Raw genomic sequence first — 25,977 nt, 5'->3', positions numbered from 1 at the left:
ACAGGTTAAATTCCCATAGCGGCTGAGGTTAGCCATGGTCTGTCTCAGTATATATGCTCGACATGATCCTCCACCCACCCCTCTACATCTCCCCCCATCAGCATCGCCTTCTATTCCTTTCTCCCTCATGTACGTATCTAGCTTTACGTTCAATGTATTCATGCTGTTCACCTCAACCACTCGCTGTGGTAGTGAGTTCCACATTCTCACCACTCGCTGGGTAGAGGTTTCTACTGAAATTCCTATTGGATTATTGAATCCCTTCATAATCTTAAAGATTTCCATCAGGTCACCCATAAGTCTTCTCTTTTCCAGAAAAAAGCAGCCCCAGTCTTTCCCGAGTGTTAAGTGCTCTCAGTTCTGCATATTATGAATCTTTGTTGCACCTTCTCCAGTGCCTCTATTTCCTTTTTCTAAATGGAGATCACCAATGTTGACGGTGCTCCCAGGGCAGTCTAACCATGGCTCTAAACAAGTTGAACATTTCCTCCGTGCTTTTCAATTCTATCCCTCTGGAATGAAACCCTATATATGGGCTCCACACTTTAGGAAAGATGTGACGTTCTTAGAGAGGGTTTCGAGGACATTAACGAGAATGGCACCAGAGATGAGGGACTCCAGTTAGTTGGAGTGACTGGAGCAGCTGAATTTCTCTCCTGAGATCACAGAATCTGGAGGGTGGGGAATGGGGCCATTCAGCCCTTTGGGACCGTGTCGGCTCCCTATGGAGGAAGCCAGTCTGTCCATTGCCTCGTTCTTTCCCCGAATCCCTGTGGGTTTATTTCTCTCAGTGCCCATCCAATTTCATCTTGAAATCCTTCCATCATCTCTGCATCTCCTACCCTCATAGGTAGTAGGTTCCAGGTCGTTACCACTCCCTTTACATGTGCACAAGGCTGCTAGAGCACAGAGTCTATTTGGCCCATTTTCCCATGCCAGCTCTTTGTACAGCGACCCATTTAATCCCAGAGTTCGACTATTTTGTTTTCTTTTTCAGAATGTACCAAATTCCCTTTTGGAAGTTGCAGTCCAATGAGATTCCAGCACCATTTATAGACAGTGCATTCCAAATCAAAACAACTCGCTGTGTTTTACAACAAATAATTGTGCATATGATGTGTCGGGAGTTTCACGGTATTCAAAATGGTGCCAATGCTGTGGTTATTACACAAAATTAGGACTCAATCTTTATCAATGATTCTGGTGAGGACACCGAGTGTAATATATCCGAGTTTGTGGACAATTAGAACAAATGTACATTTCTATAAAACCTCTCACGACCACTGGACCACCTGAAGTGTTTTAAAGCCAATGGAGTACTTTTGAAATATATTCACTGTTGTAATGTAGGACGCTGTAAGTATGCATGTGTAATCACATTTAGTTTTCATAGTGTAATGAGTGTCATTGGTAACAAGGTCAAGGAAGCCCTTTTACATTTCTAACATGTGGCTTCCTGCAGCCATTTCACCGTTTCTATATTAACTATGTATTGATTTCATAGCAAAAAACAATAACTAAATGAATGATTATTCAGCATGAACATTGATTATCATTAGTGAATTGGTGTATCAGGTAATTATATTGCAAAGACTAGATCTTTATTTTTTAAAATAACAATATCAACCAAAATGTTTCAAACTGCAGAGCAGTCAGAATTTGTTTGAAAAATAAATTACTTTATAATTTTGAGAAGCTACAAGACGCCATATTGTGCCATGAATATGTGGGCTAGGCAGTGGAGATATGGTATTGTTACTGGGCAATTAATCCAGAGACCCAGGTTAATGCTCTGGGGATCTGGGATCAAATCTGGCTATGACAGATATTGAATTTGAATAAAATCTGAAATTAACAGTCGAATTATGACATTGTTGATTGTTGTAAAAACCCATCTGGTTCATTAATGTCCTTTTGGACACGTGATTCCAGATCCACAGCAATGTTGTGGTTGATTTGTAAGTGCCCTCTGAAATAGCCTCACAAGACACTCAGTTCAGGGGCAATTGGAATGAGCAGTAAATGCTGGTCCAGGCAGTGATGCCCACCTCCCATGAATGAATAATGTTTAAGAAGGCTCATTGTTCAATCTGAAGACGAGTAAGAAACTCTCTTTGATTGGATTTGATTTATTGTCACGTGTACCGAGGTAGTGAAAGGTTTTGTTCTGCGTACAGTCCAGAAAGATCATTCCATACTTGAAAAAACTTAGACATACGATAAATACACAATGTAAATACATAGACACAGATCCCAGGTGAAGCGTAGAGAACTAGTGTATCTTGTATCAAATGTATCAATTAAAAATTACTGTATTAATTAGCTACCAGTCTGTAACAGATGATTAAATAAGCAGTGATCCTTAATTGATTTACAATAATAAATCAGTAGTTATAGTAAAGGTTTGAGTTTTATTTGTTGTAAAAATATAAAAGCTTAATCGCTGTGTATATAAAGAATGTGCGATGAGGATAAATGTACCGGCAAGGGAGACCTTCCAACTCTGATTAGCCTCAACATTTGAAACTGTTTGAATAAGGGGTTGTACACAATCAGATAAAGGGATAGTATGAAACTGTTCAATTGTATTCCTGTCAAAGGTAATGAGAGAAGGTGGTGTCAGTAATTAAAGATCCAATTAAATTAAACTGGTACCCAATTAACCAATGGTCATGTTACCACAGGCCCAACTCTGACATGAGGTAATGGTCACTTTGGGGGTAAAAGTCGAGGATCTGAAGGTCTTCCTTGCTGGCCAAGTACTGAAGACACTCGAGGCTGGGTTCCAAGGAAATTAGTGTCAAAGGAAGAGCCAGGGAGGGTTACGCTTCCACAGACTGATCACCTGCATGAAGTTGTAAACGTAAATGTCTTCAAGTCAGTCAGTAAAGCTTTTCTTTAAAAAACTCCTTTTTAAATTTACTGTCCAGAATTCTGCCTTTGCTTTAATTGGTTAAAGTCTTGTCCGAACCAAAGCAAATTGGGGATGTCTGAAATCAATTAAGGATCAGAAAGCATCAATCTTCAATTTAAAACTTACATTTCTGCAGCGCCTTTCACAACCCCAGCATGTCCCAAAGTGCTTCTGAAGTGTCGTCACTGTTATAGGAAATGCAGCAGCCAATTTCCACAAAGCAAGATGCCACAAACAGCAATGTGGCAATGTGCAGATGATCTGATTTTGGTGATGTTGCTTTTTTAAAAAATACATTTTGTTAAGGTTTTGTAATTTTATAATAATGTGACAACAGTAAACAATGCAAATCCACATAAAACATCGTGCATAAATCATCTCCATCCCTAACAAGTCCCTCCTACCCTCAACAGAGAATAGCCTAACTATCCCCCTTTAAGTTTTTTGCCTCTGCTGACAGTTAATTTTCTCTAAAGAAGTCGACAAACGGCTGCCACCTCCGGACGAACCCTCGCGTTGACTCTCTGAGGGCAAACTTGATTTTTCAAGTCTGAAAAATCCGGCCACGTCGCTAACCCAGATCTCTGATTCCAGGGGCTTCGAGTCCCTCCACGCTAGCAATATCCATCTCCGGGCTACCAGGGAGGCAAAGGCGAAGACATCAGCCTCTCTCGCCCCCTGGACTGCCGGCACTCCAAAATCCGCCACCTCTGGACTCGGCACCACCCATGTTTTTAGGGCCGTGGACATGACATCTGCAAAACCCTGCCAGAATCCCACAAGCTTCAGGCAGGCCCAGAACATATGGACATGATTTGCTGTCCCCCCCCCCACCTCTCCTCTAACCCAAAAAACCTGCTCATCCAGGCCACCGGCATGTGTGCCCGGTGAACGGGGCAGCACGGTGGCACAGTGGTTAGAATCGCTGCCTCACGGCGCTGAGGTCCCAGGTTCGATCCCGGCTCTGGGTCACTGTCCATGTGGAGTTTGCACATTCTGCCTGTGTTTGCGTGGGTTTCGCCCCCACAACCCCAAGATGTGTAGAATAGGTGGATTGGCCACGCTAAATTGCCCTTTAATTGGGAAAAATAAATTGGATACTCTAAATCTTTTTTAAAATGTCTGCCCTGTGAACGACCATAAATTGTATCAGGCTGAGCCTGGCACATGATGAGGACGTATTGACTCTGCTCAAGGCATCCGCCCACAGACCTGCCTCTCTCCCTCCCCATAGCTCCTCTTCCCATTTGCCCTCTAGCTCCTCTATCTGAGTTTCCCCCAACTCCATGAGTTCTTTGTAGATATCCGATACCTTTCCCTCTCCCACCTCTCATAATGTTTAAGAGCCTTCTGACATTGGCCGTAAGTTGCCTGCCCTTCACAAACCCCATCTGGTCTTCCCTTATCACCTCAGGGACACAACCCTCTAGCCTTGAGGCCAATATTCTGGCCAACAGTTTGGCATCCACGTTCAATAGGGAGATTGGCCTATATGACCCGCATAGCTCAGGGTCCTTCTCCCGCTTCAGGATCGAGGCCTGTGACATTGTTGGGGGAAGGAACCCCGCTCCTTTGCCTCATTAAATACCCTCACCAGAAGCGGGCTCAGCATCTCCGAGAACTTCTTATAAAATTCCACTGGTAGCTGTCCGATCCCGGGGCCTTACCCAATGCCTGGCCTCCAGCCCTTATACTATTTCTTCAATTCCAATCGGGGCTCCCGACCCCTCCACCAGTCCTTCCTTCGGACTTCAACTCACCCAGAAGCTGCCTCATCCCCTCTACCCCAGCTGGGGTTCTGACTCATATAACTTACTATAAAACTCCTTAAACACCCCGTTCACCCCTGCTGGGTCCAAGACCGGGTTCCCACCTCTGTCCTTCACTCTTCGAAGCTCCCTGGCCTCCTCTCTTTTCCTCAGCTCGTGTGCAAGCATCGTACTGGCCTTCTCACCATACTCGTATACCGCTCCCCCCTCGCCTTCCTCAGTTGCTCCTCCGCCTTCCCTCCAGATAACAGCTCAAACTCCATTTGTAGCCCCTGTCACTCCTTCAATAACCCCGCCTCCGGGGCCTCCGAATATGTCCTGTCCACCTGGAGTATTTCCCCAACTACCCTGTCCCTCTCTGCTTGCTCCACCTTTTCCCTATGGGTCTGTATCGACATTAACTTCCCCCTAACCACTGCCTTCAGCGCTTCCCAAACCGTTGCTGCCGAGACATCCCCCGTGTCATTTATTTCCAAATAGTTCTGGATAGATTCCCTCACCCACCCGCACACCCCCTCATCCGCTAACATTCCCACACCCAACCTCCATTGCGGGCGCTGCCCTCTCTCCTTACTCACCCGTAAATCCACCCAAATGTGGGGCATGGTCCAACACAGCAATTGCCGAATATTCGGTGTCAACCACCCCCACCAGTAGAACCATGCTCAGCATAAAGAAGTCGATCCGGCAGTTCGCTTTGTGCACATGGGAGAAAAAAAGAAAATTCCTTCACTCTTGGCCGTCCGAACCGCCACAGGTGAACCCCCCTCCCCCCCCCCCCACAATTTACTCCATGAACCCCTTTAGTTTCTTTGCTATAGCAGGCACCCTCCCTGTCGTTGACCTCGAACCCCCCACCTCACCATGATGAACTTGCCCCCACGTCCACCACTATTCTCCCTGCCTCAAATGCCACCCGTTTGTTGATCAGGATAGCGACCCCCCTAGTCTTAAGATTCCAGCACGGAATGAAATACTTGGCTGACCCATCCCTTCCTCAATCTGGTCTGATCTATTGCTCTCAGGTGTGTCTCCTGTAACATTGCCACTTTCGCCTTCAATCCCTTCAAATGTGTGAACATGTGAGCCCTCTTAACCAGCCCATTCAGCCCTCTAATGTTCCAACTACTGATCACCCTTCTTAGGCCAGCCTCCAGCTCGCGTCCCTCACCTCCATTGGCCCGCCTTCGGGCATCCACTGTCCTCGACCTCCCCTTTTGTCTCTCAGCAACAGTTTCTCCTCTGTCAGCAGAGCAGCTCCCTCTTCCCCCTCCGCCCCACTATTAGCAGCACAAGAATCCCAAACCCCCCTTAACAAACTTACCACCTGCTCACCACCCCCTCCCCCACTGCACTTCCTTCTTCTTGGACGACCATTTCTGGTCCACGGCTCCACATACTGGTGGGGATTTCTCCTCACTGTCTCACTCTCCACCGATGTTTCTAATAGAATTCCGAAACAAATCGGGAGAAAAGGTTCAAAATGTCCGTCACGAGCGAGAGCTCCCAAATGCCCGACCTCCTACTCCATGGCCGCCACCAGAAGTCAAAAGGATGAAATTTAGAGACAGTTTGGTCCGGTGGGCTCGTGGAAGGGAGGGAAGCAGCAGAGGCAGCTGATCGGATTGACTCAATCTCAGTCACAATGAAGCTCCACAAGCTCCTCACACTTCTTGTTGGAAATGAGGGGAGAGCGAGAGTACTTCAAAAGGAACTAACTTGTGTCAGAGATATAAAACATTTCAACACTGAATTTAACATAATTCTAATTTATTTAACTTTCAGCCAGAATATTAGCCCCTGTAAATGGGCTGGAGTTTGTTATCAGCAGAAAGAGACCCACATGAACATGGTTCAGTCCTGAATGTGAGTTCACAGCAAAATCCAATCACTGTGGTTACTTGTGGACTCGGTGATGTCTCAGCAGGGTGGATGACTGAGTGAATCCCTTCCCACACGTGGAGCAGGTGAACGGTCTCTCCCCAGTGTGAACTCGCTGGTGACTCAGCAGGTTGGATGACTGAGTGAATCCCTTCCCACACGTGGAGCAGGTGAACGGTCTCTCCCCAGTGTGAACACGCTGGTGTTTCCGCAGTGTGGATGACTGAGTGAATCCCTTCCCACACGTGGAGCAGGTGAATGGTCTCTCCCCAGTGTGAACTCGCTGGTGACTCAGCAGGTTGGATGACTGAGTGAATCCCTTCCCACACATGGAGCAGGTGAATGGTCTCTCCCCAGTGTCAGCACGCTGGTGTTTCCACAGTGTGGATGACTCAGTGAATCCCTTCCCACACGTGGAGCAGGTGAACGGTCTCTCCCCAGTGTGAACTCGCTGGTGACTCAGCAGCTTGGATGACTGAGTGAATCCTTTCCCACACGTGGAGCAGGTGAATGGTCTCTCCCCAGTGTGACAGCGTCGATGAGTTTCCAGCTGGGATGGGTAAGTGAATCCTTTCCCACAGTCCGCACATTTCCACAGTTTCTCCTCAGTGCGGCTGCATTTCTGTCTCATGGGGCCTGATGACGTGTACGGTTTCTCCCCACTGTGAACGATGCTTTTTCCTTCCATGTTCAAAATCCGCTGATATTCAGGATATGATAAATTGAGGACTCTGTCAGATCCTGATGTGATGCTTGGTTTGAGTTTCTGGACTTTGAAGCCTCCTCTTCGAACACCCTGTGAAACTGATTTGAAAACAGAAAATAGGGAGTGAGAGAGAACCCACAAAAACACAAAGGCAGGTTGTGAAATTGAGCTGAATGAATCTGGTCATTTGTGGGTCCGGCTCTGGGAAAAAGTGACCATGGAAACTGCTGGATTGTCACAAAAACCCAACTGGCCTCTTTGGGAGGAGTGAGAAAGAGGTGAAGAGGGATTTTGTATATCTACAAGTCATATTAAAGAGAATAGATGGCAAAGCTAATTCGATCTTGAGCTTCATAAACAGTAACCGAAGAGATAATGCTGGAACATCTCAGCACGTCTGGCAGTATCTGTCGGGAGAGAAAAGATCTCATGTTGAGTCCAGATGGTCCTTTGTTAGCTCTTTTCTCTCCCTACAGATGCTGCCAGACCTGCTGAGATGTTCCAGCATTTTCTCTTTGGCTTCAGATTCCAGCATCCGCAGTAATTTGCTTTTATTCATAAACAGTAATATTGATCCCAAAACTATGCTTCTGGTGGCACAATTATTAGCACTGCTGCCTCACGGCGCCAGGGACCTGGGTTCAATTCTGGCCTTGGTGACTGTGTGTGTGGAGTTTGCACTTTCTCCCCATGTCTTCGTGGGTTTCCACCCGGTGCTCAGGTTTCCTCTAACAGTCCAAAGAAGGGAAAGTTATGTGGATTGGCCTTGATAAATTGCCCCTTAGTGTCCAGGGATATGCAGGTGAGGTGGGGCTATGGGGTTACAGGGACAGGGTAGGGGTGTGGGCCTAGACAGTGTGCCCTTGCAGAGAATCACTGCAGACTTGATGGGCTGAATGGCCTCCTTCTGCACAGTAGGAATTCTGAGGCTCCAATTCTATTCTATGAATCTTTCTAAAGCTCTGGTCACCACTCTTCAGTAAGAATGTGAAGGCTCTTGGAGAAGGTGCAGAGGAGATTTACCAGAATGGTTCCAGCAAAGGAGGTTGAGGGAAGATTTGATTCAGGGACACAAGATAATGGCAGATTTCCATCGGGTGGACAAAGAAACTCTGTTTCCATTCACTGATCGTACAAGCAGCCGGGACACAGATTTAAAGTTTCGGGTAAAACTTGGATTGAACGATATAAGATGCTGAGGGGTCTTGACAGGGTGGATGTGGAGAGGATGTTTCCTCTTGTGGGAGAATCTGGAACAAGGCGTCACTGTTGCAAAATAAGGGGTCATCCATTTCAGATGGTGATGAAGATATTTTTCTCTCTTGAGGGTTGTAAGACAGGAGGTGGCACAGTGGTTAGCACTGCTGCCTCACAGCACCAAGGATCCAGGTTCAATTCCGGCCCTGGGTGACTGTGTGGAGTTTGCACGTTCTCCCTGTGTCTGTGTTTCCTCTGGGTGCTCCGGATTCATCACAGAGGTCAAAGATGTGCAGGTTAGGTGGATTGGCCAGATTAGGTGGATTGGCCTTTCTAAATTGCCCGTTCGTCTCCAAGGACGTGGGTGTTGGGTGGGGTTATGAGGATGGAGTGGGAATGGATGGGGTGGGCCTGGGTGGGGTGCTCTTTCAGAGGGTTGGTGCAGACCTGATGGGCCGAATGGGCTCCTTCTGCACTGTCGGGATTCTATGACTTTGGAACTTCCGTCCTTAGGTGTTTTAGTAAGCTCAGAGAAGGGGGCAAAAGAGGGGGAGGTGTGGCGCTGCTAGTCAAGGACAGTATTACGGTGGCGGAAAGGATGCTAGATGGGGACTCTTCTTCTGAGGTAGTATGGGCTGAGGTTAGAAACAGGAAAGGAGAGGTCACCCTGTTGGGAGTTTTCTATAGGCCACCTAATAGTTCTAGGGATGTAGAGGAAAGGATGGCGAAGATGATTCTGGAAAAGAGCGAAAGTAACAGGGTAGTTGTTATGGGAGACTTTAACTTTCCAAATATTGACTGGAAAAGATATAGTTCGAGTACATTAGATGGGTCGTTCTTTGTACAATGTGTGCAGGAGGGTTTCCTGACACAATATGTTGTACAGGCCAACAAGAGGCGAGGCCACATTGGATTTGGTTTTGGGTAATGAACCAGGCCAGGTGTTAGATCTGGAGGTAGGTGAGCACTTTGGAAACAGTGACCACAATTCGGTGACCTTTACGTTAGTGATGGAAAGGGATAAGTATACCCCGCAGGGCAAGAGTTATAGCTGGGGGAAGGGCAATTATGATGCCATTAGGCATGACTTAGGATGTGTTGGTTGGAGAAGTAGGCTGCAAGGGTTGGGCACACTGGATATGTGGAGCTTGTTCAAGGAACAGCTATTGCATGTTCTTGATAAGTACGTACCAGTCAGGCAGGGAGGAAGGGGTCGAGCGAGGGAACCGTGGTTTACCAAAGAAGTGGAATCTCTTGTGAAGAGGAAGAAGGATGCCTATGTGAAGATGATGTGGAGATGCCGGCGTTGGACTGGGGTGAGCACAGTAAGACGTCTTACAACACCAGGTTAAAGTCCAACAGGTTTGTTTCAAACACGAGCTTTCGGAGCACGGCTCCTTCTTCAGGTGAATGGAAAGGCTTGTTCCAGAAATGTTTATATAGGACACAGTCAGAGATGCCCCGGAATGCGAGCACCTGCAGGCAATCAAATCATCAAAGATGCAGAGAGAGAGGTAACTCCAGGTTAAAGAGGTGTGAATTGTCCCAAGCCAGTTCAGTCGGTAGGCCTCTGCAAGTCCAGGCTTGTTGGTGGGGGCCGAATGTAATGCGACATGATCTGGGATTCATGTCGCATTACATTCGGCCCCCACCAACAAGCCGGGACTTGCAGAGGCCTACCGACTGAACTGGCTTGGGACAATTCACACCTCTTTAACCTGGAGTTACCTCTCTCTCTGCATCTTTGATGATTTGATTGCCTGCAGGTGCTCGCATTCCGGGGCATCTCTGACTGTGTCTATATAAACATTTCTGGAACAAGCCTTTCCATTCACCTGAAGAAGGAGCCGTGCTCCGAAAGCTCGTGTTTGAAACAAACCTGTTGGACTTTAACCTGGTGTTGTAAGACTTCTTACTATGTGAAGATGAGGCATGAAGTTTCAGTTGGGGCGCTTGATAGTTACAAGGAAGCGAGGAAGGATCTAAAGAGAGAGCTGAGACGAGCAAGGAGGGGACATGAGAAGTCTTTGGCAGGTAGGATCAAGGAAAACCCAAAAGCTTTCTATAGGTATGTCAGGAATAAAAGAATGACTAGGGTAAGAGTAGGGCCAGTCAAGGACAGTGGTGGGAAGTTGTGTGTGGAGGCTGAGGAGATAAGCGAGATACTAAATGAATACTTTTCGTCAGTATTCACTCAAGAAAAAGATAATATTGTGGAGGAGAATGCTGAGACCCAGGCTATTAGAATAGATGGCATTGAGGTGCATAGGGAAGAAGTGTTGGCAATTCTGGACAAGGTGAAAATAGATAAGTCCCCGGGGCCGGATGGAATTTATCCTAGGATTCTCTGGGAAGCCAGGGAAGAGATGGCTGAGCCTTTGGCTTTGATTTTTAGGTCATCATTGGCTACAGGAATAGTGCCAGAGGACTGGAGGATAGCAAATGTGGTCCCTTTGTTCAAGAAGGGGAGTAGAGATAACCCCGGTAACTATAGGCCGGTGAGCCTAACGTCTGTGGTGGGTAAGGTCTTGGAGAGGATTATAAAAGATACAATTTATAATCATCTAGATAGGAATAATATGATTAGGGATAGTCAGCATGGTTTTGTGAAGGGTAGGTCATGCCTCACAAACCTTATCGAGTTCTTTGAGAAGGTGACTGAACAGGTAGACGAGGGTAGAGCAGTTGATGTGGTGTATATGGATTTCAGTAAAGCGTTTGATAAGGTTCCCCACGGTCGGCTATTGCAGAAAATACGGAGGCTGGGGATTGAGGGTGATTTAGAGATGTGGATCAGAAATTGGCTAGTTGAAAGAAGACAGAGAGTGGTAGTTGATGGGAAATGTTCAGAATGGAGTTCAGTTACGAGTGGCGTACCACAAGGATCTGTTCTGGGGCCGTTGCTGTTTGTCATTTTTATAAATGACCTAGAGGAGGGCGCAGAAGGATGGGTGAGTAAACTTGCAGACGACACTAAAGTCGGTGGAGTTGTAGACAGTGCGGAAGGATGTTGCAGGTTACAGAGGGACATAGATAAGCTGCAGACCTGGGCTGAGAGGTGGCAAATGGAGTTTAATGTGGAGAAGTGTGAGGTGATTCACTTTGGAAAGAATAACAGGAATGCGGAATATTTGGCTAATGGTAAAATTCTTGGTAGTGTGGATGAGCAGAGGGATCTCGGTGTCCATGTACATAGATCCCTGAAAGTTGCCACCCAGGTTGATAGGGTTGTGAAGAAGGCCTATGGTGTGTTGGCCTTTATTGGTAGAGGGATTGAGTTCCGGAGCCATGAGGTCATGTTGCAGTTGTACAAAACTCTAGTACGGCCGCATTTGGAGTATTGCGTACAGTTCTGGTCGCCTCATTATAGGAAGGACGTGGAAGCTTTGGAACGGGTGCAGAGGAGATTTACCAGGATGTTGCCTGGTATGGAGGGAAAATCTTATGAGGAAAGGCTGATGGACTTGAGGTTGTTTTCGTTAGAGAGAAGAAGGTTAAGAGGTGACTTAATAGAGGCATACAAAATGATCAGAGGGTTAGATAGGGTGGACAGCGAGAGCCTTCTCCCGCGGATGGAGGTGGCTAGCACGAGGGGACATAGCCTTAAATTGAGGGGTAATAGATATAGGACAGAGGTCAGAGGTGGGTTTTTTACGCAAAGAGTGGTGAGGCCGTGGAATGCCCTACCTGCAACAGTAGTGAACTCGCCAACATTGAGGGCATTAAAAAATTTATTGGATAAGCATATGGATGATAAGGGCATAGTGTAGGTTAGATGGCCTTTAGTTTTTTTTCCATGTCGGTGCAACATCGAGGGCCTGTACTGCGCTGTATCGTTCTATGTTCTATGTTCTAAAATGCAGTGGAAGCAGAGCCTTTGAATATTAAAAAAAAAAAATTTAAAGTGCCCAATTCATTTTTAACAATTAAGGGGCAATTTAGCGTCACCAACATTGTACTCTGTATATCTTTGGGTTGTGGGGGATGAAACCTACACAACCACAGGGATAATGTGCAAACTCCACACAGACAGAGACCCAGAGCCTTGATCGAACCTTGAACCTCGGCGCCGTGAGGCAGCAGTGCTAACCACTGCACCGCCGTGCTGCCCCGTCTTTGAATATTTTTAAGGCAGTGATGGATAGATTCTTGATAAGCAAGAGGGTGAAAGATTATCGGGGTCGGCAGGAATGTGGAGTTGAGGTTAAAATTTTTGATTGATGGAGCAGGCTCGAGGGGCCGACTCCTAGTTTGTGTGTAAGGAGCAGGCTCCAGGGACCGAGTCCCAATTTTTATGTAAGGAGCAGGCTCGAGGGGCCGACTCCTAGTTTGTGTGTAAGGAGCAGGCTCAAGGGGCCGACTCCTAGTCTGTGTGTAAGGAGCAGGCTCGAGGGGCCGACTCCTAGTTTGTATGTAAGGAGCAGGCTCGAGGGGCCGACTCCTAGTCTGTGTGTAAGGAGCAGGCTCGAGGGGCCGGCTCCTAGTTTGTGTGTAAGGAGCAGGCTCGAGGGGCCGACTCCTAGTTTGTGTGTAAGGAGGAGGCTCGAGGGGCCGACTCCTAGTTTGTGTGTCAGGAGCAGGCTCGAGGGGCCGACTCCTAGTTTGTGTGTAAGGAGGAGGCTCGAGGGGCCGACTCCTAGTCTGTATGTAAGGAGCAGGCTCGAGGGGCCGACTCCTAGTTTGTATGTGAGGAGCAGACTCGAGGGGCCGACTCCTAGTTTGTGTGTAAGGAGCAGACTCGAGGGGCCGACTCCTAGTTTGTGTGTAGGAGCAGGCTCGAGGGGCCGACTCCTAGTTTGTATATAAGCATGCAGGTTCAGCAGGCGGTAAAGAAGGCAAATGGTGTGTTGACCTTCATAGCTAGAGGATTTGAGTCAATGAGCAGGGATGAGCTGCCATTATACAGGGCCTTGGTGAGGCCACAGCTGGAATATTGTGTGCCGTATTAGTCTCCTTATCTGAGGAAAGGTGATCTCGCTAAAGAGGAAATGCAGCAAAGTTTTGCCAGACTGATTCCTGAGATGGGAGGGTCTGACGTGAGAGATTGAATTGGTCAGGATTGTATTCACTGGAGTTCAGAATCTCTTAGAAACCTATAAAATGTGGTTGACATGGTGGAACAGTGGTTAGCACTTCTGCCTCACATCACCGAGGACCCGGGCTCGATCCTAGCCCCGGGTCACTGTCCGTGTAGAGTTTGTGCATTCTCCGTGTTTGCGTGGGTCTCACCCGCACAAACCCAAAGATGTACAGGGTAGGTAGACTCCGCACAGACAGTGACCCAAGCCAGAATCGAACATGGGACCCTAGAGCTGTGAAGCAATTGTGCTATCCGCAATGCTACCGTGCTGCCCACAAATCTATGCATGTAAATGTTACAGGAGGTATGAGGGAGAATGTTTTTACACAGCGAGTGGCAATGACCTGAAACTTGCTGCCAATTATGGAGTTTGGAAATAGACACAATGAATGATTTTTTAAAAAATTGGACAGAAACCTGAGAGAAATAAAGCTGAGGTTACAGACATAGGAGAATGAGACTTACTGGATTGCTCCAGGTAATAATAATACTCTTTACCAGTGTCACAAGTAGGTTTACATTAAGACTGCAATGAAGTTCCTGTGAAACTCCCCCTGGTTGCCACACTCCGTCGCCTGTTCGGGTACACGGAGGGAGAATTCAGAATGTCATAACAAGCACGTATTTCAGGACTTGTGGGAGGAAATCGGAGCACCCGGAGGAAACCCACACAGACACGGGGAGAACGTGCAGACTCCACGCAGACAGTGACCCAAGCCAGGAATTGAATCTTCATCTCTGGCATTGAGAAGCAAAAGTGCTAACGATTGTGCTACTGTACTAATTAGAGAGCTGGCATGGACTCAATTGTGTGACCTCACCTTGTATTTTAACCCCGGGGGGGGTTCAGATATCCTCAGGTAAATCTGTGCTACACTCCCTGCAAGGCCATTCTATCCTTCCTCAGGTTTGTTGCCCAGAACTGAACACAGTTCTCCAGGTTTGGTCTAACCAGGGTTTGTGAATCTCGGGGCTTTTCCAGTCACACTGAGACCTGAAATCTTCCCTCACAGACAGAACAGACAAACCTTTTACCTTCCACACTCAGATGCTGCTGAAATTCAGGTTCTGATGAATCGAGTGATTCTGTCAGATTGCGATGTGACGTTTGGTTTGCGTTTCCCGCCTGTTAAACCTCCACTTCCAGTATCCTGTAAATTTACAGAAACCTCACTGTCAGTTTTGGATAGAAATTCACATTTTCTCCTCGCCAACTTTGATTAAATGTATTCCTGGAGGTTTGATCACATGACCTGCCCCCATCCTCCAGCCATTAATCAGTCAACACATCCATCCTTGTGACACACTGCCTTCCTCGGCCAATTGGGAAGCTGTTTAAGACGGGACCATTAACATTGTGCTCGGGAGTTGAAGCCTCCACGGGGTATTTATGAAGCCTCCCGGCTCACTCCGCAGCTTCTATTGCTCCCCGGCCACCCACCGGCTCCAATCCTGAAAGTCGCTCGATTGTTTCTTTCCCGCTCCTCGCACCGTCAGCGACAACCTGAACTGCACATGCTCCAGCTACAGACGGACTGTACGAGGAGCTTCTGTAATGTGGAGCACATTCTCAACTGCAGTGCATGTTGGGTAATACATATGATATAAATTATGCTTTGCGAACCGATTACGACTGGTAACATCGGGCCAAGGTAACAAATGTATTAAATCAATTAATACAGCACCTAAATAGTATGGGCCTTCCATCACAGTTCTGTCCTGGGAGTGATTGGCAACAGTGACTACAGTGAGATGTGAACTCATTGGGGTCCCAACAGGTTTGGGTGAAAGAGCGATTTTTGTCCTCATAGACCCAACAGTTAAATTGCCCCTCGCCAATAACAATGTGCTGAAATTGGATCAAATAGTCTGAGCTTTTAAAGTTGGAGCGTTAACCAGTGGGGAAACTGAGGAAATCCCTTTGCACATGTGAAGTGTGTGAGTGATCTCCCTCTGAACTGCACATTAGATTAACTAATGACTAACTCATATTTATTCTCATCCAGTGGAAACATCTTCCACTTGTCTATCATATCAAACCTTTTCATAACCTTACAGGATCAGGTCATCCTTCATTCCCTTTTCCAGAGAAAAGGTTTACACCCTGTCCAATCTTTCTTGCTGGGTATAACCTGCCAGTTCAGGCATAATTTAAATATATTTGCCTGCATCTTCTCCAGTCCTTCTAGATCCATTTTAGGATGTGGAGACTTTACCTAATCTGAGCAGCAAACTCAAAGTTGCCCACAAATGCTTGGAAATTGCAGCACTTTTATCGTTTACCCATTAGCTGAATATAAGATGGGACAGACGAAGCAGATCCAATGAGTCTGTACCACTGTAGAGCATCTACAACCTTGCCTCTTCCCCTTACTGCTAAACCAGGTTAAAGTCCAACAGGTTTGTTTCAAATCACTAGATTTCGGAGCACTGCTCCTTCCTCAGGTGAAGGAGCAGTGCTCTGAAAGCTAGTGATTTGAAACAAATCTGTTGGACTTTAACCTGGTGTTGTAAGACTTCTTACTGTGCTCACCCCAGTCCAACGCCGGCATCTGCACATATTACTGCAAAACAGTTGACTTTTTCACTCTTAACCTCTCAGTGTAGACATTAAGAATGTGTCAGAGCAGGGGCAGCACGGTGGCCTAGTGGTTGGCACAACTGCCTCACAGCGCTGAGGGCCCAGGTTCGATCCCGGCTCTGGGTCACTGTCCGTGTGGAGTTTGCACATTCTCCCCGTGTCTGCGTGGGTTTCGCCCCCACAACCCAAAAATGTGCAGAGTAGGTAGATTGGCCACGCTAAATTGCCCCTTAATTAGAAAAAATAATTGGGTAATCTAAATTTAAAAAAAAAAAAGAATGCGTCAGAGAAAGACTAGATTTCAGCTCGGTGACACGAGGCCAGACTAAAGTTTACTTCATTGGATTGTTGAGCTAATGACTCCATATTATAAGATGGATCAAAAAGACTGGAGAAGAAGCAGGAAAGTGTACCAGAATGATGCCTGAATGGCCAGGTTATACCCAGCAAGAAATGCTGAGGCTCGATGAGCCATATCGTCTCCACCCACTTCCATTACTTGTGTTACTATGAACATCACTGTAAATCTTTCCATGCAGACACAACAGATGCAACAACCAACTTTTCATCTCCTTCATTCCCATATTCTTGGATTCCAAACACACTTTCCAGGTGCTACTCAGTATTGTGCTCACAATTTGGTCTCCCCTACACTGAGGAGATTAAATCTGGATTGGGTCACTGTGGAACATCACCATTCAGTTATCAAGTGTGATCCGGAGCTTCTGATTATTTAGGTTTAAATTCCTTGCCCAACTTCCACTCTGTCCTCGGCCTCCTGCACCATTCCAATAAAGCTCAAAGGAAACTCAAGGAACTGATCAGGCAATTCTGGACCTTCCAGACACAACAGTTCAATTTCAGATTACAATCATCACTCCGATATTTTTAGACAGTTGGTGCTGGTAATGGTTCTGCTGTTGCCATCTATATCTCACCTGGACCTGTCTTTTATTTCTTCTCTTGTCCTATTAGTTTACCTACTTGTCTCATTGTCACCCAGTTTTGCCTTGCACTATTATCCTCTTTGTCATTTAAAAAAAGCATTAAAGTGCCCAATTCTTTATTTTCCAATTAAGGGACAATTTAGCGTGGCCAATCCACCTACTCTGTACACCTTTGGATTATGGGCGAAGACCCACGCGACAGTGACGTGGCTGCAAGGAGATCAGGGCTAGGATCTAAATGTACAAGGATATGTGTCCAATCGAAAGTAAAGGCAGATGGGCAAAGGGGGTGGGGTTGCATTGTTAGTAAGGAATTAAGTAAACTGACCGCAAGGAGAGATATAGGATCTGAAGGCAGAGAATCTCTGTGGGTAGAGTTGAGGAATCGCAAAGGTAAAAAGACCCTGGTGGGAGTTATGTACAAGCCTCCGAGCAGCAGTCAGGATGTGGGACAGAAAACAAATCAGGAGATAGAGAAAGCATGTAAAAAAGACAAGATCACAAAATTCATGGGGGACCTCAATCTGCAGGTGGGCTGGGAAAATCAGGTTGGTAGTGGATCCCAGGAAAAGTAATTTGTGGAATGTCTAAGAGATGTTTACTTGGAGCAGCTTTTAACAGAGCCTAATAGGGAACAGTGTAATGTGTGATGTGTAATGAGGCAGACTTGATTGAGGCACGATGGAAATTCATCCCAAGGAGGAACAAAGAATAAAGAAAAGTACAGCACAGGAACAGGCCCTTCGGCCCTCCAAGCCTGCGCCGACCATGCTGCCCGTCTAAACTAAAATCTTCCACACTTCCTGGGTCCGTATCCCTCTATTCCCATCCTATTCATGCATTTGTCAAGATGCCCCTTAAACATCACTATCGTCCCTGTTTCCACCACCTCCTCCGGCAGCGACTTCCAGGCACCCACTACCCCCTGTGTGAAAAACTTACCTCGTACATCTCCTCTAAACCTTGTCCCTTGCACCTTAAACCTGTGCCCCCTAGTAATTGAAAACATGCTAAAGGGAGGACAAGGCATCCATGGTTGACGAGGAAAGTCAAGGACAGCATAAAAGCAAAAGCATGCAAAGTGGCGAGGATTAGTGGGAAGCCAGAGGATTGGGAATCCTTTAAAAGTGAGTAGAGGACAAATAAAAAAGCAATAAGGGGAGAGAAGATGAAATATGAATGCAAGCTACCTAGTAATATAAAAGAAGATAGGAAGAGATGTTTCAATATATAAATATATATATATATATATCTTTCAATATTTAAAAGGTAAGACAGGCAAAAATAGACATTGGACCACTGGGAAATGTGGCAGGAAAAGTAATAATAGGACACAAAGAAATGGCAGAGGAACTGAATACTGTACTTACTTTGCATCAGTCTTCACGGTGGAATACCCCAGTGGAATGCCAGAACTCCGGGAGAATCAGGGGGCAGAGGTGAGTGCAGTGGCCATTACTAAGGAGAAGGTTCTGGGTAAACTGAAATCTGAAGGTGGATAAATCACCCTGGACCGGATGGACTACACCCCAGGGGCCTAAAAGAGATAGCTGAGGAGATTGTGGAGGCATTGGTGGTGATCTTTCAGGAATCACTGGAGGCAGGAAGGGTCCCAGAGGACTGGAAAGTGGCTAATGTAACACCGCTGTTTAAGAAGGGAAATTATAGGCCGGTTAGCCTGATTCGGTAATTGGTAATATTTTAGAGTCCATTATTAAAGATGAGATCGCAGCATACTTGAAAGTGCATAAAAAAGTAGGACTCAGTCAACACAGCTTTGTCAAAGGAAGGTCATGTCTGACAAATCTGTTAAGAGTTCTTTGAGGGGGTAACAAGGAAGTTAGATTTCCAAAATGCCTTTGACAAGATGTCGCACAGGAGACTGTTAAATAAGTTAAGAGCCCATGGTGTTAAGGGTAAGATCCTGACATGGACAGAGGATTGGCTGACTGGCAGAAGACAATGAGTGGGCATAAAGAGGTATTTTTCAGGATGGCAGCCAGTGACTGGTGTTGTGCCTCAGGGGTCTGTGCTGGGACCACAATTTTTTTACAATATACATTAATGAAATGGAAGAAGGAACTGAAGGCACTGTTGCTAAGTTTACAGATGATACAAAGATCTGTAGTGGGACAGATAGTATTGAGGAAGCGGGGGGGGGGGGGGCACAGAAAGACTTGGACAGGCTAGGAGAGTGGGTAATGAAGTGGCAGATGAAATACAATGTGGAAAAGCGTGAGGTTATGCACTTTGGAAGGAGGAATGGAGGCATAGACTATTTTCTAAATGTGGAAATGCTTAGGAAATCAGAAGCGCAAATGGACTTGGGAGTCCTTGTTCACGATTCTCTTAAGGTTAACGTGCAGGTTCAGTCAGCAGATAGGAAGGCACATGCAATGGTAGCATTCATGTCGAGAGGGCTAGAATACAACACCAGGGATGTACTTCTGAAGCTGTATAATGCTCTGGTCAGACCCTATATGGCGTGTTGTGAGCAGTTTTGGGCTCCGTATCTAAGGAAGGATGTGCTGGCCTTGGAAAGGGTCCAGAGGAGTTTCCCAAGAATGATCCCTGGAATGAAGAGCTTGTCGTATGAGGAACGGTTGATGATTCTGGGTCTATACTCATTGGAGTTTAGAAGGATGAGAGGGGGAGTCTTATTTTTTAAAAATATATTCAGAGTGCCCAATTCATTTTTTCAAAATCAGGGGCAATTCAGCATGGCCAATGCATCTGCCCTGCACATCTCTGCGAAACCCACACAAACACAGGCTTGTGTCTGCTCTGCCATTCAATCATGGCTGATATTTTTTCCATCCCCATTCTCCTGCCTTCTCCCCATAACCTCTGATTCCCTATTGATCAATAACCTATCTATCTCTCTTAAAGACATGTCTAACAGTAAGAGAAAAGCAATTTACTGCGGATACTTCAATCTGAAACAAAAACAGAAAACACAGGACAGTCTCAGCAGGTCTGACAGCCTCTGTGGAGCGAGATGGCAGCTGCCGTTTCCAGTCAAGTGGGTCTTTGTCAAAGCTGGAGAACTGGAAATACGGTCAGATTTATACTGAAGAGAAAGGGAAAATGCTGGGAAATCTCAGCAGGTCTGGCAGCATCTGTAGGAAGTCCAATCTATCTTTGTCAATGTCAAAGAGTCATTGGACACTAAACGTTCGCTCTTTTCTAGCCCTACAGTGCAGAAGGAGGCCATTTGGCCCATTGAGTCTGCACCGATCCACTTTAGCCCTCACATCCACCCTATCCCCGTAACCCAATAACCCCTAACCTTTTTGGTCACTTCGGGCAATTTATCATGGCCAATCCACCTAACCTGCACATCTTTGGACTGTGGGAGGAAACTAGAACACCTGGAGGAAACCCACGCAGACACGGGGAGAATGTGCAGATTCTGCAGTGACCCAGTGGAACCTGGGACCCTGTCGCTGTGAAGCCACAGTGCTAATCACTTGTGCCACTGTGCTGCCCATGTCTGCCTACAGATGCTGTCAGAGCTCTTGAGATTTTCCAGCATTTTCTCTTTCATTTCAGATTCCAGCATCCGCAGTAATTCGCTTTTATTCAGATTTATACTGTTGGAGTGGAGAGAGGAAGGTGGTGGTGGGGGGGGGGGGGGGGGGTGCTGGGGAGTGGAACATTTGGGCTGGATAGAGGGCCGGCGATAGGTGAAGATTGACAAAGATGTTTTAGATGGAAAGACAAAGGGAATGCAAATGACGGTGATCAAGGCTAAAAAGGCTACTAATAGTGGCACATTCAGATATTAGAATGTGTTAATGGCAGAACAAATTTAAGCAGCATGTCAAAGGACAGTAGGAATAGGGAGCAGATTGCTCAGGAGCTGTGGGTGGGGGGATGGGCAATGTTGAGGGAAAACAGATCAGTGGAAGATGGTGAAGGGGGAGGAGGGATTTCAGTCTGAAGCTGTTGAGCAGACTGTAAAATCCGCAAGGCTGTACCGTGTCTAATCGGAGGATGAGGGGCTGTTCCTCGGCGTTGTGCTGAGCTACATGGGAATATTGCAGCAGGCCAAGATCGGACATGTGGACATGAGAGCAGGACAGATTTAAAATAGCAAGCGACAGGAGAGTCTACCACCAGCTTGTCGATGGAGCGAAGGTGTTTTGCAAAGCGGTCACAGTCGGCATTTAGTCTCTCTAATGCAGAGTAGATGGCATTGGGATCAGCAAATGCAGCGGGCCAGATTGAAGGATGTCTTATAGTAATGTGTACTCAAAAGGACAGACACAAACGATACTGTAACTGACTTAGAGGGAATGCCAGAGACTTAACTGAACCAACTTTTGGAAACACAAAGAGGTCAAATATAATTAACATATCATTCTTAAATCTCTGACCTGTGAAGATATTTGATTGTGTTTAAAAGCTGACTGGTCAATCTCACAATGAACACAAGGGAATTCATATTACCCAGTGACTCGATTTATTCTCTTTGTCAGTCATGTTTGTAATTCACTGTTGTATATTTCAGAATCTAGATTTCAAATCAGGACATAAATATCGAATGATATTAAGTTTGGAGTAATGAAACGTTTTGAAATGAATTTAGAGTACCCAATTAAGGGGCCAATCTACCTGCCCTGAACATTTTTTGGGTTGCGGGGGTGAAACCCACACAAACACGGGGAGAATGTGCAAACTCCACACGGACAGTGACCCAGAGCCGGGATCGAACCTGGGACCTCGACGCAGTGAGGCAACAGTGCTAAGGGCAGCATGGTAGCATAGTGGTTAGCACAAATGCTTCACAGCTCCAGGGTCCCAGATTCGAATCCCGGCTTGGGTCACTGTCTGTGTGGAGTCTGCACTTTCTCCCCGTGTGTGTGGGTTTCCTCCGGGTGCTCCGGTTTCCTCCCACAGTCCAAAGATGTGCAGGTTAGGTGAATTGGCCATGATAAATTGCCCTCAGGGTCCAAATTGTGTTAGGTGGGTTTACTGGGTTATGGGGATAGGGTGGAGGTATGGGCTTCTGTAGGGTGCTCTTTCCAAGAGCTGGTGCAGACTCGATGGGCCGAATGGCCTCCTGTAAATTCTATGAAATTAACCACTACGCGACATGCTGCCCTGATTAATGGAGCAGTACATGATTGAACAGAAAGTATTGCTGAACAAATGCTTTTACATTTTGAATTGCAGACTAAGTTCTGAATCTTAAATTGAGACATTTGCTGGGGTTTGATCCTGGCTCTGGGTCACTGTCCGTGTGGAGTTTGCACATTCTCCCTGTGTCTGCGTGGGTGTCGCCCCCACTACCCAAAGATGTGCAGATTAGATGGAGTGGCCACGCTAATTTGGTCCCTTAATTGGAAAAAAGTAATTCGGTATTCCTAAATTTATTTTTATAAAGTGGGACATCTGTCTTATTTAGTGTGAGGAAAGTTTGCACAAACTAATTTTGAAACTGAATATTAGCGGAATGTTCAGGACGCAATGAGAAGAAAAAAGATGTTCCCATTTTAACACAGTTCACATATTAGCAGTTTGTTCATGCACAACAGAATTTAATCGGTTTACAGATGCAGATGAACAAATTTAATCACCATTTCAAACATGTTTAAATGTACAATAAAAGCAACTTACTGTGGATGCTGGAATCTGAATCAGAAACACAAATACTGGACCCTCTCAGCAGGGCTGACAGCCTCTGTGGAGAGAGATGGCAGCTGCCGTTCCGAGTTTGGGTAACTCTGTCAAAGCTGGAGAACTGGAAATCGGGTCAGATTGATACTGTGGGGAGGGGGAGGGGAACATTGGGGCTGGATAGGGGGCCAGCGATAGGTGGAGGATGACTAAGATGCCTTGGAAGGAAAGACAAAGGGAATGCAAAAGGCGGTGATCAAGGCTAAGAAAGGTGCTGATAGTGCATTAAGAGATGAGAATGTGTTAATGGCAGAACAAAGGTAAGCAGGGAGCCAAAGGTCAGGAGGAACAGGGAGCAGATTGTTCAACTGGGGGGAGGGGGAGGCAATGGTGAGGGGAATGTCCCTTATTCGAAACATTATTGACCTTTCTCGTCTAATTTGCAGATGAGTTGTATCCTTGCTATTTGTTGTTCAATAGTTAAGCGAATGCATTACCATACACCCGCAAAATTTCAAATGATACCCTGCAAAATATTCTGTGATGGAGAATGGCAGGAATCGCAGTCAGAGTTCACACATGTTAATTCTGAATGGTTTTCTAATGTGCTGTCATTTTATGATTCTAATATCAGATCGATTTCTCCGCCAATTGTCTAAGTTTTCAGTTGGATAGCACTCTGACAATAGAAGGTTCTTCAGTGCAACAAGGATGCACAGTTTACTATTCTCGGTCAGTGCATTAAGCTCTGTTCCCTGTTTCTGTAGTGTAGCGATTATCATGTTTGCTTTACACACATAAAGGCTCTCGGTTTAAACCCGCATAGAAACATTGCCAAACCCCATTGGTTTCCGTGTGTGGAAAAGTTACATGATTGTCATTTTCATTATTAATTTACACCCATCCGGAATTGCCCTTGAATTGAGTTGCTGAGTGAATCTGCCGTGTGGAACCCCGGTCCCCAGAGCTTCAGCCTGGTTCTCTGCTTTACTGGTCCAGAGCCAGTTACACTATTCACCCACCAGCCACTCCCCCAGTGAATCCACTGTCCAATATTACCTGGTCCAGAGCCAGTTACACTATTCACCCACCAGCCACTCCCCCAGTGAATCCACTGTCCAATATTACCTGGTCCAGAGCCAGTTACACTATTCACTCACCAGCCACTCCCCCAGTGAATCCACTGTCCAATATTACCTGGTCCAGAGCCAGTTACACTATTCACCCACCAGCCACTCCCCCAGTGAATCCACTGTCCAATATTACCTCCAGAGCCAGTTACACTATTCACCCACCAGCCACTCCCCCAGTGAATCCACTGTCCAATATTACCTGGTCCAGAGCCAGTTACACTATTCACCCACCAGCCACACCCCCAGTGAATCCACTGTCCAATATTACCTGGTCCAGAGCCAGTTACACTATTCACCCACCAGCCACTCCCCCAGTGAATCCACTGTCCAATATTACCTGGTCCAGAGCCAGTTACACTATTCCCCCACCAGCCACTCCCCCAGTGAATCCACTGTCCAATATTACCTGAATATAATAACTTTCAAGCATGTGTCATTCGCTCTGACATGTACCTCAAAATACATTCAGGATTAGCTGGAAATTGCCGGCACACTGAGCAGAAACACAGATGCTCCTATTTTGACTCGGCACAAATATCAACAGTTCGTTCAATGGCGCCAAATGCAGGTCAGAGGCTGGGAATCGTGCAGCGAGTAACTCACCTCCTAACCCCACAAAGCCTGCCCACCATCTACACTCACAAGTCAGGAGTGTGATGGAATACTCTCCACTTGCCTGGATGGGTGCAGGAACTCACCAAAAGCATCTTAGACAGCACCTTCCAAACCCAAGACCCCGACACCCTGAAAGGTTCCTTCCCAGCCACTCCCTATCCTGACCATTTTCACAGTAACTTCATTGCATTGTTAATGTAAGACTACTTGTGACAATAATTAAGATTATTATTACTTGGAAATATATCGGTTGTGCCTTCACTGTCACTGGGACATAATCCTGGAGCTCCCTCCCTAACAGCACTGTCGGTGTACCTACACCAATGGACTGCAGCGGTTCAGGAAGACAGCTCGCTATCACCTTCTCACGGGCAAAGAGTTCTGGGCAATAAATCCTGGCCTCCCCAGTGATGTTCACATCCTCGAATGAATCAAATGAAACAGACACACAGCTGCCTGAATCCACCATCATGGGGTCACCTGGATTAGTGAATAGAGATAAGTGAATGTCCACTCACATAGTCAAGCTTTTTGAAAATGTCTCGATTTTCTCGGAAACGTATTGATACTCTGCAGTGTGAGCTCAGCTTCTCAAAGCAAACCCAACGTGAACCGATCCCGCTGTCTGCACCGGAAAGAAATGAACAAAACGTGCTGCTGGCCAATAAGAAACAACATCAAAGGGCTCGTCCGGGATTTGAACCCGGGACCTCTCACACTTTCCTGCGGCACAAACCCCGAAGCGAGAATCTTACCCCTAGACCAACGAGCCGGTAAGAAGGAGGTGATTGAACCAAAAGATACTTTCATTGCCATCCACAGCCAATCAGATGTCTGCGGAAAATGCCGGGTAAACTCAGGCAGTCAGGCAGCATTTGTGGACAGGGAAACAAAGCTCATCTTTCACCTCCTTGATCTTCCATTCAAACCGGGGAAGGTTAGAAATGTAGAAAATTAGACGCAAGTGAAATCCTGGAGGGAGGAAACAGAACAACAGGAAAGGGCTCTGATAGGGGGCATGTCAGGAGATTAACTGAGTAAAGACTTTGTGGTTCTCGGCCTCAGAATAAAGTTAACATCAAATCAGAGAATGATTACACCACAGAATGAGGCCGTTCGGGCCGCTGTGTCTGTACTAGCTCTCTGTCAGAGCAATGGAAGTAACAAAGAAACAAAAGATATGTCTGGAGGAGCTATCGATGGCCGATTGATCAACAACTACCGCCCGGACACAAAGAACAAGTGGAAACAAGATTCAAACCCAAATCTGCGATGTAAGGACACACAAAATGGGTGCAGCATTTACAGTGTGAAACTACTGAACACACACTGAGTGTGAAAGCTGTATTGAGCCCAGTGGAAAGATGCGCTGCTGTTCCTCGAGTGTTTGTTGAGCTTCTTTGGAACATTTCAGGAGGCCGAGGTCCGGGAGGTCAGCGTTAAGATCCAGCTCTCCAGTCAGTTCAATTCTCCACTTTGGATATTTGATCAATTCCACCCCAACAAACTTCTGCTCAGACTCTATCTTTCTG

General features: G+C 46.4%; 1 protein-coding gene and 1 non-coding gene across 2 annotated transcripts in view; both read right to left on the bottom strand.

Moving 5' to 3' along the window:
* Positions 1-2,945: 2,945 nt before the first annotated feature.
* LOC119961535 (gastrula zinc finger protein XlCGF26.1-like) overlaps positions 2,946-25,977 on the bottom strand; it is a 44,661-nt gene continuing 21,629 nt past the window's right edge. The window contains exons 3-4 of the mRNA XM_038788861.1: positions 6,593-7,153; positions 2,946-2,990 (exon numbers count right to left, since the gene is read on the bottom strand). Coding sequence (XP_038644789.1) covers positions 2,946-2,990; positions 6,593-7,153 — 606 coding nt within the window. The remainder of the gene's footprint in view (positions 2,991-6,592; positions 7,154-25,977) is intronic.
* On the bottom strand, positions 25,128-25,217 carry trnap-cgg. The gene is given in 2 exon segments: positions 25,128-25,163; positions 25,182-25,217. It is a non-coding gene; the product is annotated as a tRNA-Pro (tRNA).

The sequence above is a fragment of the Scyliorhinus canicula genome, unplaced genomic scaffold, assembly GCF_902713615.1.
Source record: "Scyliorhinus canicula unplaced genomic scaffold, sScyCan1.1, whole genome shotgun sequence".
Lineage (NCBI taxonomy): Eukaryota > Metazoa > Chordata > Chondrichthyes > Carcharhiniformes > Scyliorhinidae > Scyliorhinus > Scyliorhinus canicula.
The sequence above is the reverse complement of the archived record's forward strand: the minus strand, read 5'-3'. Positions and strand labels throughout refer to the sequence as shown.